This window comes from Brachyistius frenatus, unplaced genomic scaffold (assembly GCF_029030835.1).
Source record: "Brachyistius frenatus isolate BFR_SWC_R1_liver_20210118 unplaced genomic scaffold, ASM2903083v1 Contig_53, whole genome shotgun sequence".
Classification (NCBI taxonomy): domain Eukaryota; kingdom Metazoa; phylum Chordata; class Actinopteri; family Embiotocidae; genus Brachyistius; species Brachyistius frenatus.
In genome coordinates this window covers 2,175,231-2,192,994 of record NW_027210652.1, presented here as the reverse complement: position 1 = coordinate 2,192,994, position 17,764 = coordinate 2,175,231, and the positions used below count along the sequence as shown (strand labels likewise).

The window sequence follows — 17,764 nt, the reverse complement described above, 5'->3', positions numbered from 1 at the left end:
CTCTCAAGGCTCTGTGACCGAACTTTACACACCAAATTAAACCGATTTTAAACCACTAAGAGTAACTTCAGACACGATTTATAATCCGTTTTATTCTCTTGAAGATTTTACTCAGCAGAGCAACATGGTCACGAAAAGTTATTGTGGAATTTACGGTCAAACCTGACATGCAAGTCTGCTGCTTACATTAAAATATATATCTTCAAGTGCATGTAGTCCTCATTTAGAGATGGTGTTACTCAGCAAGGGCACAAAAACGTTCAAAAGAAAAACCCATGACTCTGCCACAAGATCCTTTTCAGTATCTCTCACTATCTCTTCAGTATGAATTCTTTAAACGATCACATTCAATCAAATCTGTAAGAATAAGTGATTATAATGTATTTTTTTTTAAACAGAAACAGATTTTTAAAGTACATGTATTAAAAAAAACAACCTGCAGATGTAGTGAAAAGTGTCACTGCAATGTTAGTTGTCATATACAAGTTGCAACTATCCACAATTGAAAATATAAGTTGGAAAGTTCTGTCTGAAAGAAAAAAATCCCTGTTGAGCATTTGTAGACATGATGTACATTTGGATTTAGGGTGGAAGTTTGTTTTCAATAGTTTTTTGCAATAGAAGGGGACCTTAATATCAGAAAAAGAATATTTGCTACCACAAGGACATTTTCAATATTTTGCTTTGAATATGCAACAAAGACCAAACAGTGATTCATCAGCACTGCGCCAAAAAGGACATTTCCATCTGCTGCACAGAAAGAACTCACATATCTGGACTGATGTCCGATTTAATGTGGACTAGTTATGATCAAAGGAAAATCCTCTCTAGTACAACATATTGTGTTGATTTGCATACAGACTGGACGACCTGACTCATCTGGACCAAACAGATTCCGGATGTGCATTAATTAGTGATTGCGTCGATCCCCCCTATATAAAGGAGACGCGCCCACCGCTCTGCTCTGTCTCCATACCAGCGAAGATGAGCTACGGGTCTGAAGTCTTTTCCGCCTCTTCCTACCGGAGGATTTTCGGGGATTCTCCCCGTTATGCCTCTCCATCGCGCACTACTATGAACGTGCCCTCACGCGGAGGCTACCGGTCCTCCTCTCTGTCCCGGACCAACGCTTCATCCGCGGGCTCGTACAGCAGAAAGTCTGGCCGCTCCTTCGGCCCCATGCCACTGGAGTCCTTCGACCTGACACAGAGCAACGCCCTCAACAATGAGTTTAAAATCGTCCGCACCAATGAAAAGGAACAAATGCAAGGTCTTAACGACCGCTTTGCAATGTTCATCGAGAAAGTGCGCAACTTGGAGCAGCACAACAAAGTGCTGGAGACGGAATTGGTGACTCTGCGCCAGCGGCAGGCCGAACCGTCCCGCCTGGCAGATCTTTACCAGCAAGAGATCCGCGAGCTGCGCTCCCAGCTCGAGGAGCTGAACGGGGACAAGTCCCAGCTGCTGATCGAGAGGGACAATATCGAAGACGACCTGCAGAAGATCAGGGGGAAATACGAAGAGGAGTTCCGTGCCCGAGAGGAGGCGGAGGCCACCCTCAAGGCTTTTAAGAAGGATGTGGACGATGCCACCATGGTGCGCCTGGACCTGGAGAAGAAGGTGGAATCTCTCCTGGACGAGATCAACTTCCTCAGGAAGGTGCATGAAGAGGAGGTGGTCGAGCTGACCGACATGATCCAGGCTGCCCAGGTGTCTGTGGAGATGGAGGTGGCCAAGCCGGATCTTACCTCCGCCCTCAAAGAGATTCGCGGCCAGTACGAGTCCATGGCATCCAAGAACCTGCAGTCCGCCGAGGAGTGGTACAAGACCAAGTTTGCGGATCTGTCCGAGCAGGCCACCCGGAGTAACGAGGCCATCCGCGCCAGCAGGGAGGAAATGAACGAGTTCAGGAGGCAGCTGCAGTCCAAGACCATCGAGATCGAGAGTCTGAGGGGAACCAACGAGTCTCTGGAAAAGCAGCTTCGGGAGATGGAGGACAGGCACAACATGGAGATCTGCAACTACCAGGTAATTCTGATTTTATGACTTATCAAAATGATTAGACGGAAAGGCTTTTTATTATCAGTCTCACAAAAAAATCACATTAAAAATCAGTAATCTGTGAAGTGTTTTCTTTTTTTCTCTGTCAGTATAAATATCAGAGAATTTTCTGATAGGAGGGGCAGCTCCTGTCGAGCTCTGTCCGTGGTGCTGAAACTCGTTCCCCTGGGACAGCGAGCTCAGCTGCATCTGACAACGCCCACTGAGTGAATGTGCTTTTAATTGGTCATTTCAAACAAGTGCTGCTTTTAATTCAGCACTTATGACTGAAAAATGTTGAAGGGCAAACATTTCAACACAATTTACCCATAAATGACTCCATTACACGATGTTCGGTTAACAATAGGCTGGATAGAGGTGTTTGTATGCAGTTATTCCTCTGCAAGCAATGTGGCAACAGATTATTATTTCTAACTTTAAATGTGGAACTCTGGCTGAGTTTTACTGTTTATTTTTTCTCAGGAAAGCATGGCAGAGCTGGAAAATGACTTGAGGACCACTAAGAGCGAGATGTCTCGTCATCTGAGGGAGTATCAGGATCTGCTGAATGTCAAGATGGCACTGGATATTGAAATTGCAGCATACAGGTGAGGTTCTTCTCATCATTCCCCTCTTTTTTACGTCACTGCTTGCTCTCAATCATTCCCTGTATCCTCCTCTCTGTAGGAAACTACTGGAAGGAGAGGAGACCCGTATCGGGACAGGCATCAGCTATCCCACCCCCTCCATGAATGTCGGGCACGGCTACAGCTACCAGACCCGCATCTACTCCGGCTCTGGCAAGAGCTCCAAGAAGGAGGACAAGGATGAGGAGCAGCAGCAGCAGAGCAAGTCCGGCGGCAAGGTGACCCAGCGCGAGGTTTATGAGGAGACGATCGTCACCACCAAGAAGATGGAGAAGCAGCCAGATGATATTCCCTCCAATCAGAAAAACTAAAAGTCGACTGTAAGCCTGTTCTTGACCCCCCCAAAGCTTCCCTTTATCTTCCAAAACCATCCTAAAACAAACCTTTAGTCTTTTGAAGCACTTACAGGATCTAAAATGATGGTTTCTATCTGAACTAGAGTGAGCTGGTTGTCTACAAGTAATTATAGTGTCGGATCTACAGGTTTGTTTTATGCTGGTGTAATTGTCCTTGTCCCTTTTGACCCCCACAGGTGTCCCCCCCCCTCCCCTTAACCTACCCTTCCCCCCACTCCCATAGGAAATCCATTATAACTCTACTATAACCATCACACTATCCAAACCACACAGACCATCTCTTTTCTCATGTTCTGTCTCACAAACTCGGCATCAAACAATAAGAAGCACTTAGGTAGCGTCTGTTAAAGTACAAAGTCAACTGGTCTTTTCTCACCACTGTTACATGGATGTGTAGCACCGACACACAGTAGATAATAACTCTGGTCGTGCATTTCTACCACAAGCTGTGAGTTCCTCTCAACACATTCAGTGGGAAGCATGCGTGTGCGAAGCACTTCGTCTTAATGGTCTGCATCTACAATAAAAAATAAGGTTACTCCTGACAGTTTAGTAAGGAAGCACACGTCGATATAAGAAATCAGCCAAAACAAACAAGAATAAACAATATTTTAAGCCTCTTAAGTGAAGATTATTTCCGCTTAAAATCGCTTCTCGCACACTTTTCCTATCCTGGTCGGAGCACCGGTGGTTTTAAACTGCGGTCCGATTAGTTCTGCATGACAACAGTATGACGGAGGACGAACATCCTCACTTGACTACTGACCCTTTTTTTGGCTTCCCGGTGCAGTTTCTTTACCAAACGTGAACTACTGTAGCTATTTTAAATGAGATTAAGAATTGAAGGAAGCGAGAAAACAAATGTATTAATCAAGCATAATTTGCATGGTGTATGTAGACGTCACGCTTGCATGGAATCCGTCATCTCATCGCTCATTCAACACGTTTTGGTTGTTTGACGCTCAAAAGCTCGGTTCAGAGTCGTGCTTTTCCGTGCTGAGCTTCATCATGCACAACACCTACTAACGACTGTAACAGACGTGTGTTTGTTAGCCTGTAGGCTCGGTTTCAGACCGCTGTTGTATCTCTTAGGATGTGACTTAAGTAGGCTACAGATCTCAGCTGTCGATGCTACGAAAACATGTAGGGAAGCTCCTCTTTGAGGCACTTAAATAGGAATGGACACAACCGAATTTGAGTTTGCACAATGTGCCATGAAGGACATAGGGGAAAGCTTAAAAGGCTGAAAATGAGGCACATATGAGCCGATATGATCAGAAAGAAGAGTCTTTTATACAGTTCAGTCAATTAGAGACTGAATTATAAATGACGCTTTAAGCACAAACGCATGAGATTCTGTATGATCCATCCATCTGGGTGTGATGAGTTGTATACTGTTAAGCACCATTTCCCATGAAGCACATTTGAAACCCCAGAATTGATAACAAATCATATCACTCAGCCCAAAGAAAACACACTCCATCAGAACTCAGAACACATCCGTCCACACCTGCCAGACCACGAGGTGTTGGGGACAACTCCACCTCTCTCTCTTCAACTGTGGCCATGACTGGATAAAACGTCTGTTGTAGTTTGACCTCACTAGTAGAAATCTGTCAGTATAAGAGACTTGTAGCGCGTTTTTGTTTTTTTTCCTGCTTGTGCACTGCCAACTCTAACACAGATATCTTACTCTCTTGCTGCTGGTCGAGGTGATAAACGCCCCGACAAACTGCGCTCACTCTAAGAATGGAGACAAAAAAAAAACCCGACTGATTGTATGGCAGACTGCTCTGGATTGGGTTTCTATCGTTTTACCTGAAGCTTGTGACGAGTATCTTAGTACTGTACTGAGTGCGTTTGTATCTCTACACAGTGGCCTATCATAACTGGAATTGTAGGAGGCGGCAGCACATCTGAAGTTGGGCATTTCATTTTATAAAAAATCAAGTGTCAAGCAGAAGGAAAAAACTCTGTAGAACTTAAAAATGTACGCAAACAGCATTTTATAGAAGGCACTCATAACAATGGATGAAATGTTCTTGTCAAGCCTTTGTCCTTACACTGAAAACCAAAAGAGCTTTCATGGATGTCTGGAAAACAAAATATCACTACTACAGCACTGCCAAACTTTTCTAAGCGCACATTCATGGAAAGGTAAATAAAAAAATAAAAAAAAAAAAAAAGCATTTTCTGAAAAATACCGAACATCACCGATCCAAAAAAACAACAATCAAGATTTTAGCCATACTGTAGAATAAATACTGTAGGATGTAAAATGCCTTAAAACACCAGCAGCTTCTGGTCATGTGCTCGATGTGTATGATTCTGTTCGGTGGGGTGTTTAATCATTATTACTCTTTAGTAGCGTTTGTTATAGTTACTGTGACAACGAAAGCATAGGGATTGAATGTAGTTGACATGCTATTCTCTTTACTGTTACTAATACTCATGTACTGTTGTATGACACCATATCAATAAAGACTTGAAATTACTGGGGCTGCACATGATTTCATTGTGTCTCTTTTATTATAAGCAACACCCGCTTTGGGAAAAGATGCACACAAATGATAATATTTCTGTCTGGGTGATAGATCTAAGCAGACATTATAAACATGTTAATGCATCCTATTAATGCTGCAACTAAGAATAAGTTACTACACTTAAAATAAAATGAGGTTAATGAAAAATATTGTACTTAAATACAGTTCTGAGGTACTTTACATGAATATTTCCATTTCATGCTGCTTTATAATTTTACTCATACATTTCAGTGGGAAATACTTTCCTTTTAACTCCATATTACTTTGATTGATAACTTAAGTAACATTGAAAATTCAGATTAACAATACAAAATGTAAAAATAACAAATAGTTTATGATGTAATATCACTGATTCAAGTTTACACTTGATCCCATCGGATGAATTTAGAGGAAAATAAAGAAAACATTAATTAACCTTTGAGGTTCAATGCTGAGTGACAATATTATATATATTTAAAATATTCTAAATAATTTAAAATCATTTTCCTGCTCCTAGATGTTAAAGTAAATGTTACTTTGGACTGATACAAAGCAAAGTCACCTTGACCTCTTTCTTGAAGCTATATATTTACTCTTTTGCCTCCCAGGGTCACTGTGCAGATGTGCATTATAGTGATATGATGGATTACCTGCTGCTGTACTGTATGACGACCTTTACACCCCGACCCCCCCCCCCCCAACACACACACACCTCCACCCAACACACAGACCTTCAGACCTTGGGCCCCCTGGATCGTCTCTGATTTGCCCATCTCTCGCTCCGAGACCACCGACTGGGTGGGACAGCTTAGTTGCTGCGTGTGCATACGTGACGCAGGTTGCAGTTCTTCAAAGATTTATACCCCTGCAATGCTGCTGAGTAGAAGGTGTGGTGGAAGCCTCCCAGTGAAGCACCACTGTAAAAGCCCTGTTATGAAACAGCCCTCCCTGTTTTCCTCCAAATTTGAAGAGTGCTTCAACTTTCTATTTTAAGTTCCACCTAAGCCCGTACTTCATAACCATAGAAAACGCATGAGAGCTTTTCAAGGCTATGAAAGAATATGAAATATAGTACCGTGTGCGACCATGTATAAAATATCCCGTCCTATTGAAAACTCTGTCCAATCTGGGATTAATTTGGAATTTACTGCTGAAAATGATCTGAGCGTGTTTTTCACCTTCAGTATTGAACCGCAGTCGGCTGATTTCTTAAGTGTGTCCTTCTATAATTATTACACACGTGTTTGTCTTAACATAATTGCAGTGTTGTATTTCCTCAAATAGAAAGAGAACAAACTGTGCCTATAGTACATACAGTACATTAAAAAAAAGACACTTTTCTCACCTTGTTATAGCAACTTTTCCTCTTTGATATCCCCTTTACACACTTTAGATGTTTAGTCTTATGCATCGTGTAGTAGGAGGTTTCTGAGTAGAAGCAAACTCATCCTGCAGCCTGAAAACAATCCCAAACATATCAAATAGTGATTTTAAAAAGTCTGTGGAAATTCTGGGGTCTCCCTCTGACTTTAGGACTTGAGACTAAAGGACTAAATATCATCTAAAGTTGCATGCACACTCACGTCTTCCTCTGTGCAGTGTTGAGGATTAAAGCAGGCTGCATTGAGGGAGAAGCATGTTTCATGTTCTGGCCAGTGATAAGTGTCTCACGCCCCACACGGGCTGGAAATGAGAATCAGGCCGTAGCCGTAAATTTCACCCATTTGTCAGCGTCTCCGGATCGAAGCCATTTCTCTTTCGTGGACCGAGGTGTCGGCTGTGCAGACGTATTAAAGCTCGAATGTGTGTGATCTCTCACGAAGACACACCCAGAAACCAAAGAGGACGTTGAAGAGATGTTGTTACATGAACGAAGGAAAGAGACACTTTTTTTTTTTTTACTTTGCTCAAACATCTTGTTTTTGTGTCCTTTTAAAAACATTTTATTGAATTTTAAGGTCAGTTAGAGGCAACAGGCTTTACAAATAACAAGTAGTGAAAATTCATCCCCTTCTCCCCATCAATACACCTTTAAAGAAACGTTCACTGACAATTCAGGAAGTGTTTGTTTTTCACTCACTTAAATGAAAAATGGCTGGCCTGGAGCACGAGTTCGAAAATCTCTCTGGCATCCGGGTCCACGTTGTGCGACCCACTGCATTCAGCCAAGAGACAAGTCATAGCAATAAAACTAACTTCTGCAGGCGCCGGGGAGGTTTTACAAACAGAACCTGGATTCAATGTTTTTAATTTAAACCAAACCAGCAGTATGAGGCATCCTGTCACCAGTTCTACACATCAGGTCTCAACTACAACGATGGTCTATGAGGAAAAGGCTTTTTGGGCAACATTAGATCATAAACCCCGCCCCCTCCATGTTAGGATGATGGGACATCAAACTAAAAAAAAATCTAAATATGTCTTAACTTAGCGTTTCCAGATATATTAATTATGCCACTTGTATCTGTACGATAATGTTGCCTTTTGTTTGACCAATAATGCAAAAAGTCCAAGAATGAACCAAAGTTCAACCATTTTGTGACACTTACAGTATCAAAGTATTTGTAGTTGTAATCTGGCTCTCTCATTTTAATTCATTTCCCAACATAATCATTGATGTAAAATATGGATTCTACCGTGTTTCCGCTTCTTATTTCAAGTGATGTCTTCCCAGCCAATCATAGCCTGGCCTGAATAGTACTAATTCATCTTAATCATTTTACCATTTGACTCAGTGAAGAGCAGTTATTCATATCTCAGTCTGTGTACCCGTAAACGGTGTGTTAATTTGAGTTGCTGCTGCTGCTGCTGTTGCCGTGGAAGCGGTTGCTAGCGTCTTGCTGTGCTGCTGTTGCCGTAGGGAGCTCTAGTCCTGGTCCAGACAGGTCTGGGGAGAGGCAGATGCACTGATGAAGAAGCCAGACCAGAAGATGAATGAGGAGACAGAAAACAGATTAAAAATTAAAGAGTGGAGTTTGAGATCATAGATCACCGAGGAAGATGTTAATTAAATGAGCCTCAAACCTCCGGTAGCAACAACTAAAAATAACTTGTTAATGAAGAATCTGTGAGGGTGAAAGGGAATTTTCCATTTTGTTATATTGCATGAAATGACCAATTCCAGCCATTTTCTTTTTTGGCAGTAAGTGCTGAATCATTGGGAGGTGACGAGGCGTTATCTCTGGTAACCACTGTGGCTTTTTTCCTTTTTTTCCCTCGGTGCTAATAATAGCAGAGACAGAGCCAGCAGGGCCAGACAGACAGACAGACAGAGGGAAGGAAGATATTTTTCCTTGAACAAAGGGGAAGGTTGCAGCCCTTCTTCTTGACCTCTGGCTAACATTGTGTGGGCAGCGTTCAACCTAAGAAATACAATTACATTGGCGGTAAAGTCTCTTTCACTCATAATCAGAAAATAGAGTGGTCGATGGCCACGATTGTTCCTCATATAATTTGGGGGAGAATTTGAAGACTTGATTTAGGTTAACAAACTTAATCTCATTTAGAAATGATCCATGTTTTCTTTTTCTTTGTTGAAGCTGAAGGCTGACTTAAACACGATTTGACCAACACAATGCTTCACATTTTTATTTTCGGAGGTTTCTGAATGGGCAGCTATGGTTCAGATGGTAGAAAAGTCTGTCTGTGAAGGTTGTCAGTCGTCCAGGTCACGGTCGGTCTGTTTTATAAGCCAACTGGATTTCTTTCAGATGGACGTGTGCCAGGGTGAATGAGGCATCAATTATAAAACACTTTGTAAACCTCAAAGCTAAAAAGGTGCATAATATTTATCATTAAATGCAACTAGGTTAATTAATATGCAGATTGAACAGTTTTTCAAGGGATAGTTGTGGAAAAGAAGTACAGTACATAGAAACATGTTAAGATTTCCACCCTTTATCTATCTAGGACTAACACTGCTTGTCTGTTTAATAAGATTCAACCTTTGAATTGAAGTGTTATCAAAATCAAACTGGACTTGAAGACATTTGCATGACACCGAGAATGGACGTGACCTGGATGATGGAAAATCTTTCCCTTTGAACACACAACTATCTTTGCAGAGTAATTTATGTGGAGATATCGAGGCATAAATTGCAACTTCAGTAAAGTCTTTGCATGCTTCAAGGAGAAATAGTTGGACAGGTGTATTTACTTGTACTTTCTCAAACTGAAAAAAGAAAAGAAAAAAAAGCCCCATAAATTTTAAGATTTCTGTTTGTATGCAGGTACTGTACAAATATGATACATGAAGAATGCAAAATCTTTAAAAAGCTCATCAAAGCTTTTCTAAACTACTTTTTAATAGCTTGAAATGTTCAAACTTCCTGAACTTTCATGCAGAATTTCAAATACAGCAGGTATCATGCTGATGTCACTCTATATAGCGTTTCACTTCGCAACTAGACTCCAAGAAATCACACATCACATTAAAAACAGCTCACATCAGGACTTTCATCTCTCTTCCTTCTTCCCTTTTGGAAGTAATTTTATTTTCCTCAGGTGTGAAAAAGTGTGATTCATCACTTCCTCCTGTGATGAAACACGTATAACAAAAAGACCTACTGTTATACAGGGAAACTTGAGATGATGTTAAAAGGTGGGTATTTTTAGGTTTCGACTGACTGCATCAAAAAGTGGAGAAGGAGGAAGGTGCTCTGAGAAAAGTGATGTGTGCATCATAAGTAGCAGAGCTGACTCTCTGCAGACTGCTGCTGCACTCAATGCACCGGAGGCAAAAAGTGTCACCGTGGAGATAAATCTGGGAAATAAATAAATAAACGCATATGCCCCGCAGATATTTTAAACCACATGGGTATATTCTGGAAAATCGGGAGATTTTGTGCACTTTTTGGAATCGAATTGAAATTGAAAATAAAGCATTTCAGATGGATAATTTTTTCTTAAAGGAAAGAATTGCTTATGAATTGACATTGATTCAAATTAACTGTACTAATCTGATCCATATGTCTCAGTTAAACTTTTGCTGCTGTTGTCAGTGGCTTGGAGAAGCGCTGTTAGGTCCCTATTCAGGTGAGACTCGTTATTTCGGAGAAGGCTGAGGACGGCGCAGGAGTGCTGCAAAACAAAATGGACCTAGAGGGACATGTCCTTACAGTAACCTTGTGCAGCGACCGCTGACAGCATTGACAGATGCAATTTGGAGTCAAACTCGCATTAAGAGAACCATTTGGACAAAGATATTTTGGTTTCTAAATCATAGCAAAGCAATATCCTCATAAAATTGCACGCAATTAAAAACATAAAAAGCCTTTTTATAGGCTGGTTAATTACATCTGCTGTATATTGTATATAAGAAATGGCAGTAACTGATTAAAAAATATGAAAAACTGTTTTATCAGTTGTTTGCATCTGTCACACAGGTGCATGTTCACAACATTTTTTTAGACTAATGCATGTCTCCAAAGATCACAGTGTACCATTATGTCCTAAAACGTTCCCTCAGGTCTCTGAGAGGCGAGTTGTGTACTGCTGCTGTCTAATCCATAATAGAGCAGCTGAGCCCTTCTAGTGTTTTCTGTTCAACATCCAGCCGACGGACTATGACACAGCATTTGGAGAAAAAAAAGAAAAAAGAAAAAGAAAACTGAGGGTACAAAAATGCAACAAAGCTGAACTCAAACTGATGCTGAGAAGAACCTTCCTCAAGCTGTAAGAACAGTCGCAGTAGCAGTGATTGTGACAAATGGAATAATTAATGAAGCTCGAAGCTTTGAATGAGGCCGATGCCTCTGATCAGGTTTAGATTATTCTGTTTCACTGACTGATGTTAAGGATTCCTTTGCTCACTTATGTTACAGCCTCAGAACAGATATATTCTCATCAGATGAAAGAGTTCATGAAAGTTAAGCTTTCTTTTTTTTTAATCAGAAATGTATTCTGTTATTTTCTTCTTTGCTCCTGTTCCCCGGTGATAAAATATTAAAATGACTCCATCCCAGTCTGGTTGGTAAATACCATCTGCAGAGGTGAAAATGTGATGTGATGATATGAAATGTCCAGAAAGATAAAAATCAAATGATGTATTCATTAAATCTTGTATTTTATTACCATAATTAGGTCTCATCAGCGAGCGTTCATTTCCTGTGCAGCTGAACAGGTGTTAAACTAAGAGGTCAGGCAGAGCAAATTTCAATAATTAATCTTCAGGCTCTGAGGATGTGGCTGTTTGCATCTTAAAAAGTGGCCATATTATCAAGACTACTAATAACCAAGCAGCAATAATAATCTTTAAAAAAATTAGTCACCATTACCGTTTGCCTGTGAAAGTAAATGGTCATTTCATATTTCTGGTATAAACACTTCAGCCAGATGTGGTTCTTTCTGAGGTGAAAGCTAAATAAGAGCTTGAAAGATGAAACCTCCCTAAACTCAGCTCCTTATTAAAGCCCTGTTTGGCTGTGAGGACTAATTTTCGAGATCATTGTGGTCTGTGGAGAATACGACAGGTCACCTTGGACATTGGGCAGATGTTATCTTAACGGGGGTTTTGAATTAGGATGTCTTGGCTGTTGCTACTACTCCATATGTCCGTTAACATCCGTTCTACTTCGACACAATGTGATTGGTTGATTCTCTGAAAAATCCACCTCCTTCTGAAAAAAGATGTGTCGCTTTTTTGCCATATAATAGTTCTCTGTGAAAGTGCTCATGACAAAAACCTGTTAGCTGCAGCCTTGAACTCTGCAATAAAGTGTGTAAACTTGTGCTTTTAACCTGCATACATTGATGTTTTTTGTCAACCACACACTTGCATTTAACGCCTAAAATTTTAAGAGATAATGTGTTCGCAAATAGTTGCAGATCTCTATCAGTGAATGAGAAAAATTCACTTTTTTCTGCTTCCTCTTTCACATTGTAATTGTTAATATGAAAACATGAATTAGTGCAGCTTGTTTTACTTCCTCTAAAGTCCCCAACTGTGGGAAAGGATTCAGTCCAACCTTCAACAGGCCTTGTAAGACTGTGCAAATGTGGTTTGTGTGTATCATTGCAATTTTCTCACAGATCTGTTTTTTTAAACAGACAAACTAAAATTCAACAGTAATCTGCAGCCTTGACTGGATTATTGAGGTTTTTTTTGTTTTTTTGCCTCTCACACTCCTGATTATTGCAGCTCTGCAAACAATGATCATCATCAGGATTTTGTTGTTGTTATCAGATATAAAACAGAAGTTATCTTCTGGTCCAGTGTCACGCTGAAAGGGAGATTACTCTACGAGTTATCGGCCCTGCGTTAATCCTTTCGCCGCCTCAGCAGCTCTCTGTGCAGTAGAGGATGTAAAAACGGGAAAGGGACTCATCGTCCTCCCCACATGAAGCGCTGCAGGCTGTCAGGCTGCAGGAGAAAAGATTTTCTGCCTCAAGGGACCAACTTATTGACAAATCTCCCGCGGCCCACAGAGTATACGGTCTTCAAACATCCAGACTTGCACAGGGCAGGAGAAGAACGGGGGTTGTCCATACTCTTCTCTCACCTTCCTCTGCAGTAACATTTACTGGAGTTAACCCTGCAACAGGTCTGTAGATTATATCTCTTATTGCTCGTGGCAGTTCATCAAAATGAAAAGCCCTCTCACTGCTGCTAAACACACGAAGGTCGGTCAGCTCTAATGCTCTAATGGCTTCACGTAGAAAATGGCAAACGGAAAATGGCTTTTAGATGAAGTTAAATGATACAGTATGTGCGCACGCTGCTGGTGCTGAGTAAAAGTTCAAGAAAATAAATCCACTTCTGAGACAAAATGATGCACAAATCAAGATCACATCAGTTTAAATTCCCACCGAACAGAGTATCAAATAGCACCATCATCACCTTTCTCCCCTGAGCTCAACCTCAACCAAGCTGAGAGAAATATCATTAAGATTAGCGATGGACGTCTGTCTGCCCGCAGGTGAGTCTTTCAGTCTAACCTGCCGGCCACGGGTGAGCAGAACGTAATTACAAGACATCACTCAAAATCTCATCCTTCAAAAGGCGGCAATTCGTGACGCTAACGATGTCGTTCCACGGAGAAGAAACGGCCGGCTGGAGTTAACAGAGCAGTTGTTCTCTTAATAAAAACAGAGACAGTTATGGCACTAACGCCCGTTTTCATCAATCAGATGTCATCATTGATCGAAGGCGTCGCCTTAATGAGAGCAACCGAGCGAGAGAAACCTTCGGACGGATGTCGTTGTAACTCATTGATTCCATTTGCTTTGGCAGCGCCGCACAGATGTTACAGATGTGACAAATAAAACTGCGCTTCATCGGCCAAGGAGGACGAAAAACTGAAGGAACGTTGTTTTTATAGTGAGCTCATCGCATTTATTTCACTTATCTCACGGGAAGTGTCGGTTTGACGCACTATCATCCGGTGATGGAGCGTCTGAATGCCTCTCACGGAGGAACCAAGAGCATCTTCGTCTGCAGACACAGAACCCAACAGAGGAGCAGCTGCCGGGTACAGACCGAGAAACACTAAAGTACACTATACTTCTATAAATACTCCCTAATGATTATTCAGAAATTCATTCGTGCTGCATTTCTACGTCTTTGCCCTCCTTTCGTCTGTCTGTTCTACTCTTTTCCGTCTCACTGCAGTGCTGCAGTTTGCAGATTCATCAGTGACAACATTCAAATTCACAAAGCATTATCGAACACCTCTGTAACCTTGACTCCGCCCTCTTTGCTGCTCTACACCAACACCACTAATCCATGCAACCCTTCGGTGCCCTATCTGCAGGCCTACAGTATGCATGCATACGTGTGTGTGTGTGTGTGTGTGTGTGTGTGTGTGTGTGTGTGTGTGTGTGTGTGTGTGTGTGTGTGTGTGTGTGTGTGTGTGTGTGTGTTTGCCCTTCCCTCCTCCCCCTCCTCCTCCATCTCCTAAAGTGCTGACTGGAGTCATTACCCACCTGCTGGCGGTCGGCCCAGAGGCTGATATACTGTGTCACTGTACACACATAAACAGCTATTGATCGGGCAGAAAACACCAAAAGCATTCAATTATCTTGGCGTGACCGTATTTAAAAAACCATCAGCTTGCTCGTAGGCCGGTGGGACTTCAGGGCTGAAGACTCATTCAGGAAATGTCTTGTGTCTGGTAAACTGTTAAAATATTTACCCACCACAAGGAAGCGGATACAGATTTATTTATTTTTAAACGGCGGGCTCAGTGGTGTGCAGGCAATCATGTTCATCTGTGTGCATGTGTGTGTTTTTTCACAAGGGCAGCTGATCCATAGCAAAATAACGGCCCATAATTACAGAGCTGATCGATGGAGCAGGATCAGCAATTAATTAAAAGGCAGTTTAAAGGCTTGTATGGTCGACTTCTGCTCGCCCCGAGAGGACATATATCACTTGTATAAATATGTTATATTTGTAGTGAGGCAGAGAGATGTGAAAGCTGGAGATGTTACCGGGTCGTGAGGTCACGGGATCTGAAGCACATGTATGGATGAGATAATTACCTCTAATTGACTCTCAAAGCGGTGTTCACTGTGCTCGCCGGTTTCCATCCAGTAGCATCATTACAGGCTCTGTGAGGGCGAAGACACCGCGTCACTGCTCAGGAAATCGCAAGTTTTTTACGCTCAATAATTTGCCTTCTAAATTTGAACTATGACATCAATGACCATCACACTGCAGTGGATGCAGAAGTGAAGTGAATTTACGTGAATCCACCGGCCTCTTCGTGTTCCACCACACGTCCTTCTGTCGGTTCATTTGTACGGGTCGGTCAGTCTCCAAGGACATTCCCATCATCCGGTCCACCCCACCCTCTTCCCCTCCCCTCCCTACCTCCCTCCCCTCCTGGTGACATCAAATGGTAACAAAGGGAAACCTGGTTCACCCCCAGTCTCTCTTTGGTGTGTCTCTCTCACTCTCTCACACACATCTCAAGGAGAACAAAGACATTCACCATGGACAGGTTCATATGTGGATTTAGCTGCCGTTTCTGAAGACGCATGTATGTTTTAATACAGTTTGTCCACACAGTAACTCCAGTCCTCTTCTCCCATGACAACAGACAGCTGAATGGAAATCAATGCCTCCTTTGACATTACAAACGAACTGATAACTCAGCACGGTAAGGTGCTCCAGGACACCGAGGCTTACTGAGCAGATTGGGATTTAGTTTGGCTATTATTGACAGATCTCAGGAATTTACTAAAGCTGGCTATCTGTTGGCGAGCGGGATCTTTATCAGCCGTTCCATTGTCCTCGATGTCCTCGGAAAAGATTCTCTGTCAACGTAACACGTGCTGTGGGTGGGAGGGCTGCGATATTCCTTAATGCTGTAAATTATTCTAAGTTATGATATTGTACGTCTCCCTGAGAAATATGTAAAATGTCTTTTTTATATTATTCTCTCTGCTACATTACATTTATTGGAAACCAGCAGACAATGGGTCTACTTAATGCTATATAAATGACAAAATTATGTAAATGATTTGTCCCTTAAACGTTTATGTTGCCACTGGTGACAAATTGTAATTATTGATTCAGTATTTTCCTCTCGAGGAGCTTTAAGTACCAAGGCTCTGACCTTTCGCAAATTGGAAGCAACCCCTTTATCTTACCCTTATAGCAGCTGTCAGTCAGTGTGTGTGTGTGTGTGTGTGTGTGTGTGTGTGTGTGTGTGTGTGTGTGTGTGTGTGTGTGTGTGTGTGTGTGTGTGTGTGTGTGTGTGTGTGTGTGTGTGTGATAATCTTTGGACATACTCAGAGAACTAATTTGACATGCAGGAGCTCCATTAAGGAGTTTTGGATTGCCGGAACAAAGGACATCGTCTCTTACATAAAGTTGAATTCTGTAAATACACAACATGGTTCAACAATAAAACACAATGAGTTCAAATAACAGCAATAATAATATTGATTTTGTAAAAACAGTGTGATATGGAGACGTCCAGTTTTGGGTGTGCGAAGTCTTGATTTGAAAGTGGGACTGTTTCTTGGTAGGAGTTTGTTACCTCACTGTGCCGTGCTGCCTTATTAGTTTTGGATGGGACCTGCATTATTTATAGTGATAAAGAAACTGTGGTGTGCAGCATTGTGTTGGGAGGGACCTGCAGCGGGGGGCTGCTAAGTGCCGGGTTAGATCTCTACTGACAGAAAATACATGGGAGGGAACAGAGAGAGAAGAGAGAGGAGAAAGTAGAAAGAAGTTCTTCATATTAAAACTTTGCACCACAGATGAACATGTGTAGAGTTAATCCTTCTCAGATAATCACGGGACAAACTGCAGCATATATATATATCCACCTATGATGAGTTAGTTTAGTGTAAACACTACTTGCATCACACAACATCATCCATCTTCTTATGTAACTTATTACAGTATAAATGTGCTTTACTGCAACTTTAGTCTCATTGGTGGAGGGCCGGCAAGTATAACCGTTACACCTGCTAAACATCGGCGTGTTTAGATGTGTCATTGTGAATGTGTTAGCTGGCTCAATACATTTTGTGATCTGAATACATCCAATTTGTTGTGATAATGCAGACTTGTCCACATAGCATGTAAAACGCTGAGGTTCGTCATTAACCCCATTAGTCATCTACTAGACAATCAAATGTGCACGAATTCAAGGAGAGAAGCCGCTTGTAGTTCAGGAATACGTCCTCCTGTAGACACCGATCAGCTGTGTACACGTCTGCCAGCGAGTATATTTAGGCCTTTAGTGTTGTTTGGGAAAGCAAACAATCATCGAAATTGTGAATTTACAGAAGAACTTCAGCTTGTGCACAGACAGTTTTCATGTGCAATGAGGCATTAACACCAACATTCGATTTACATATAATCTGGACAAACTGCAGGTTTCTTGTCCAGTCTGACGTCCTCAGATCTCTTAACTGGTGAACGCTAATACTGGACCTGATAACAAGTGATAGATTGGATATAAAAGTGTTCGTAGCTTCCGGGTTTGAAAAATGAGGCAGATATGGAAGTGTTTTAAGCTGCAATACCGGGGGGTGAGAGGGGGAGGGGTGTTGGTTTGATTGACAGGCCTTTGGTGCAGTCATGTTTCCACTATCGGTGGGTGGAGCGTAGTGTCCACAGGTTTCCAATCAGATTGAGTCAGACCCAACGCTGGCTCCTCCCCCAGCTCGTTCCAAATATGGTCACTTCCTGCTCCAAACTGCTCCAAACTAGCAAGATGGTGACGGCCAACATCCAAACTCG

At 41.9% G+C, this 17,764-nt stretch overlaps 1 protein-coding gene across 1 annotated transcript; it reads left to right on the top strand.

Moving 5' to 3' along the window:
• Nucleotides 1–891: 891 nt before the first annotated feature.
• Nucleotides 892–5,538, top strand: inab (internexin neuronal intermediate filament protein, alpha b). The gene is made up of 3 exons (XM_069704985.1): nucleotides 892–2,028; nucleotides 2,524–2,648; nucleotides 2,728–5,538. Exons 1-3 carry the CDS (start codon nucleotides 985–987, stop codon nucleotides 2,996–2,998), a joined length of 1,440 nt encoding a protein of 479 aa, XP_069561086.1. The 5' UTR covers nucleotides 892–984; the 3' UTR covers nucleotides 2,999–5,538.
• The last annotated feature ends 12,226 nt before the right edge of the window (nucleotides 5,539–17,764 follow it).

Excerpts from the sequence above, each read along its gene's own strand:
- inab (XM_069704985.1), top strand. The coding sequence starts at position 985 with ATGAGCTACGGGTCTGAAGTCTTTTCCGCCTCTTCCTACCGGAGGATT. Across the intron at positions 2,029-2,523 it reads TGGAGATCTGCAACTACCAG|GAAAGCATGGCAGAGCTGGA; the intron begins GTAATTCTGATT and ends ATTTTTTCTCAG. Across the intron at positions 2,649-2,727 it reads ATTGAAATTGCAGCATACAG|GAAACTACTGGAAGGAGAGG; the intron begins GTGAGGTTCTTC and ends TCCTCTCTGTAG.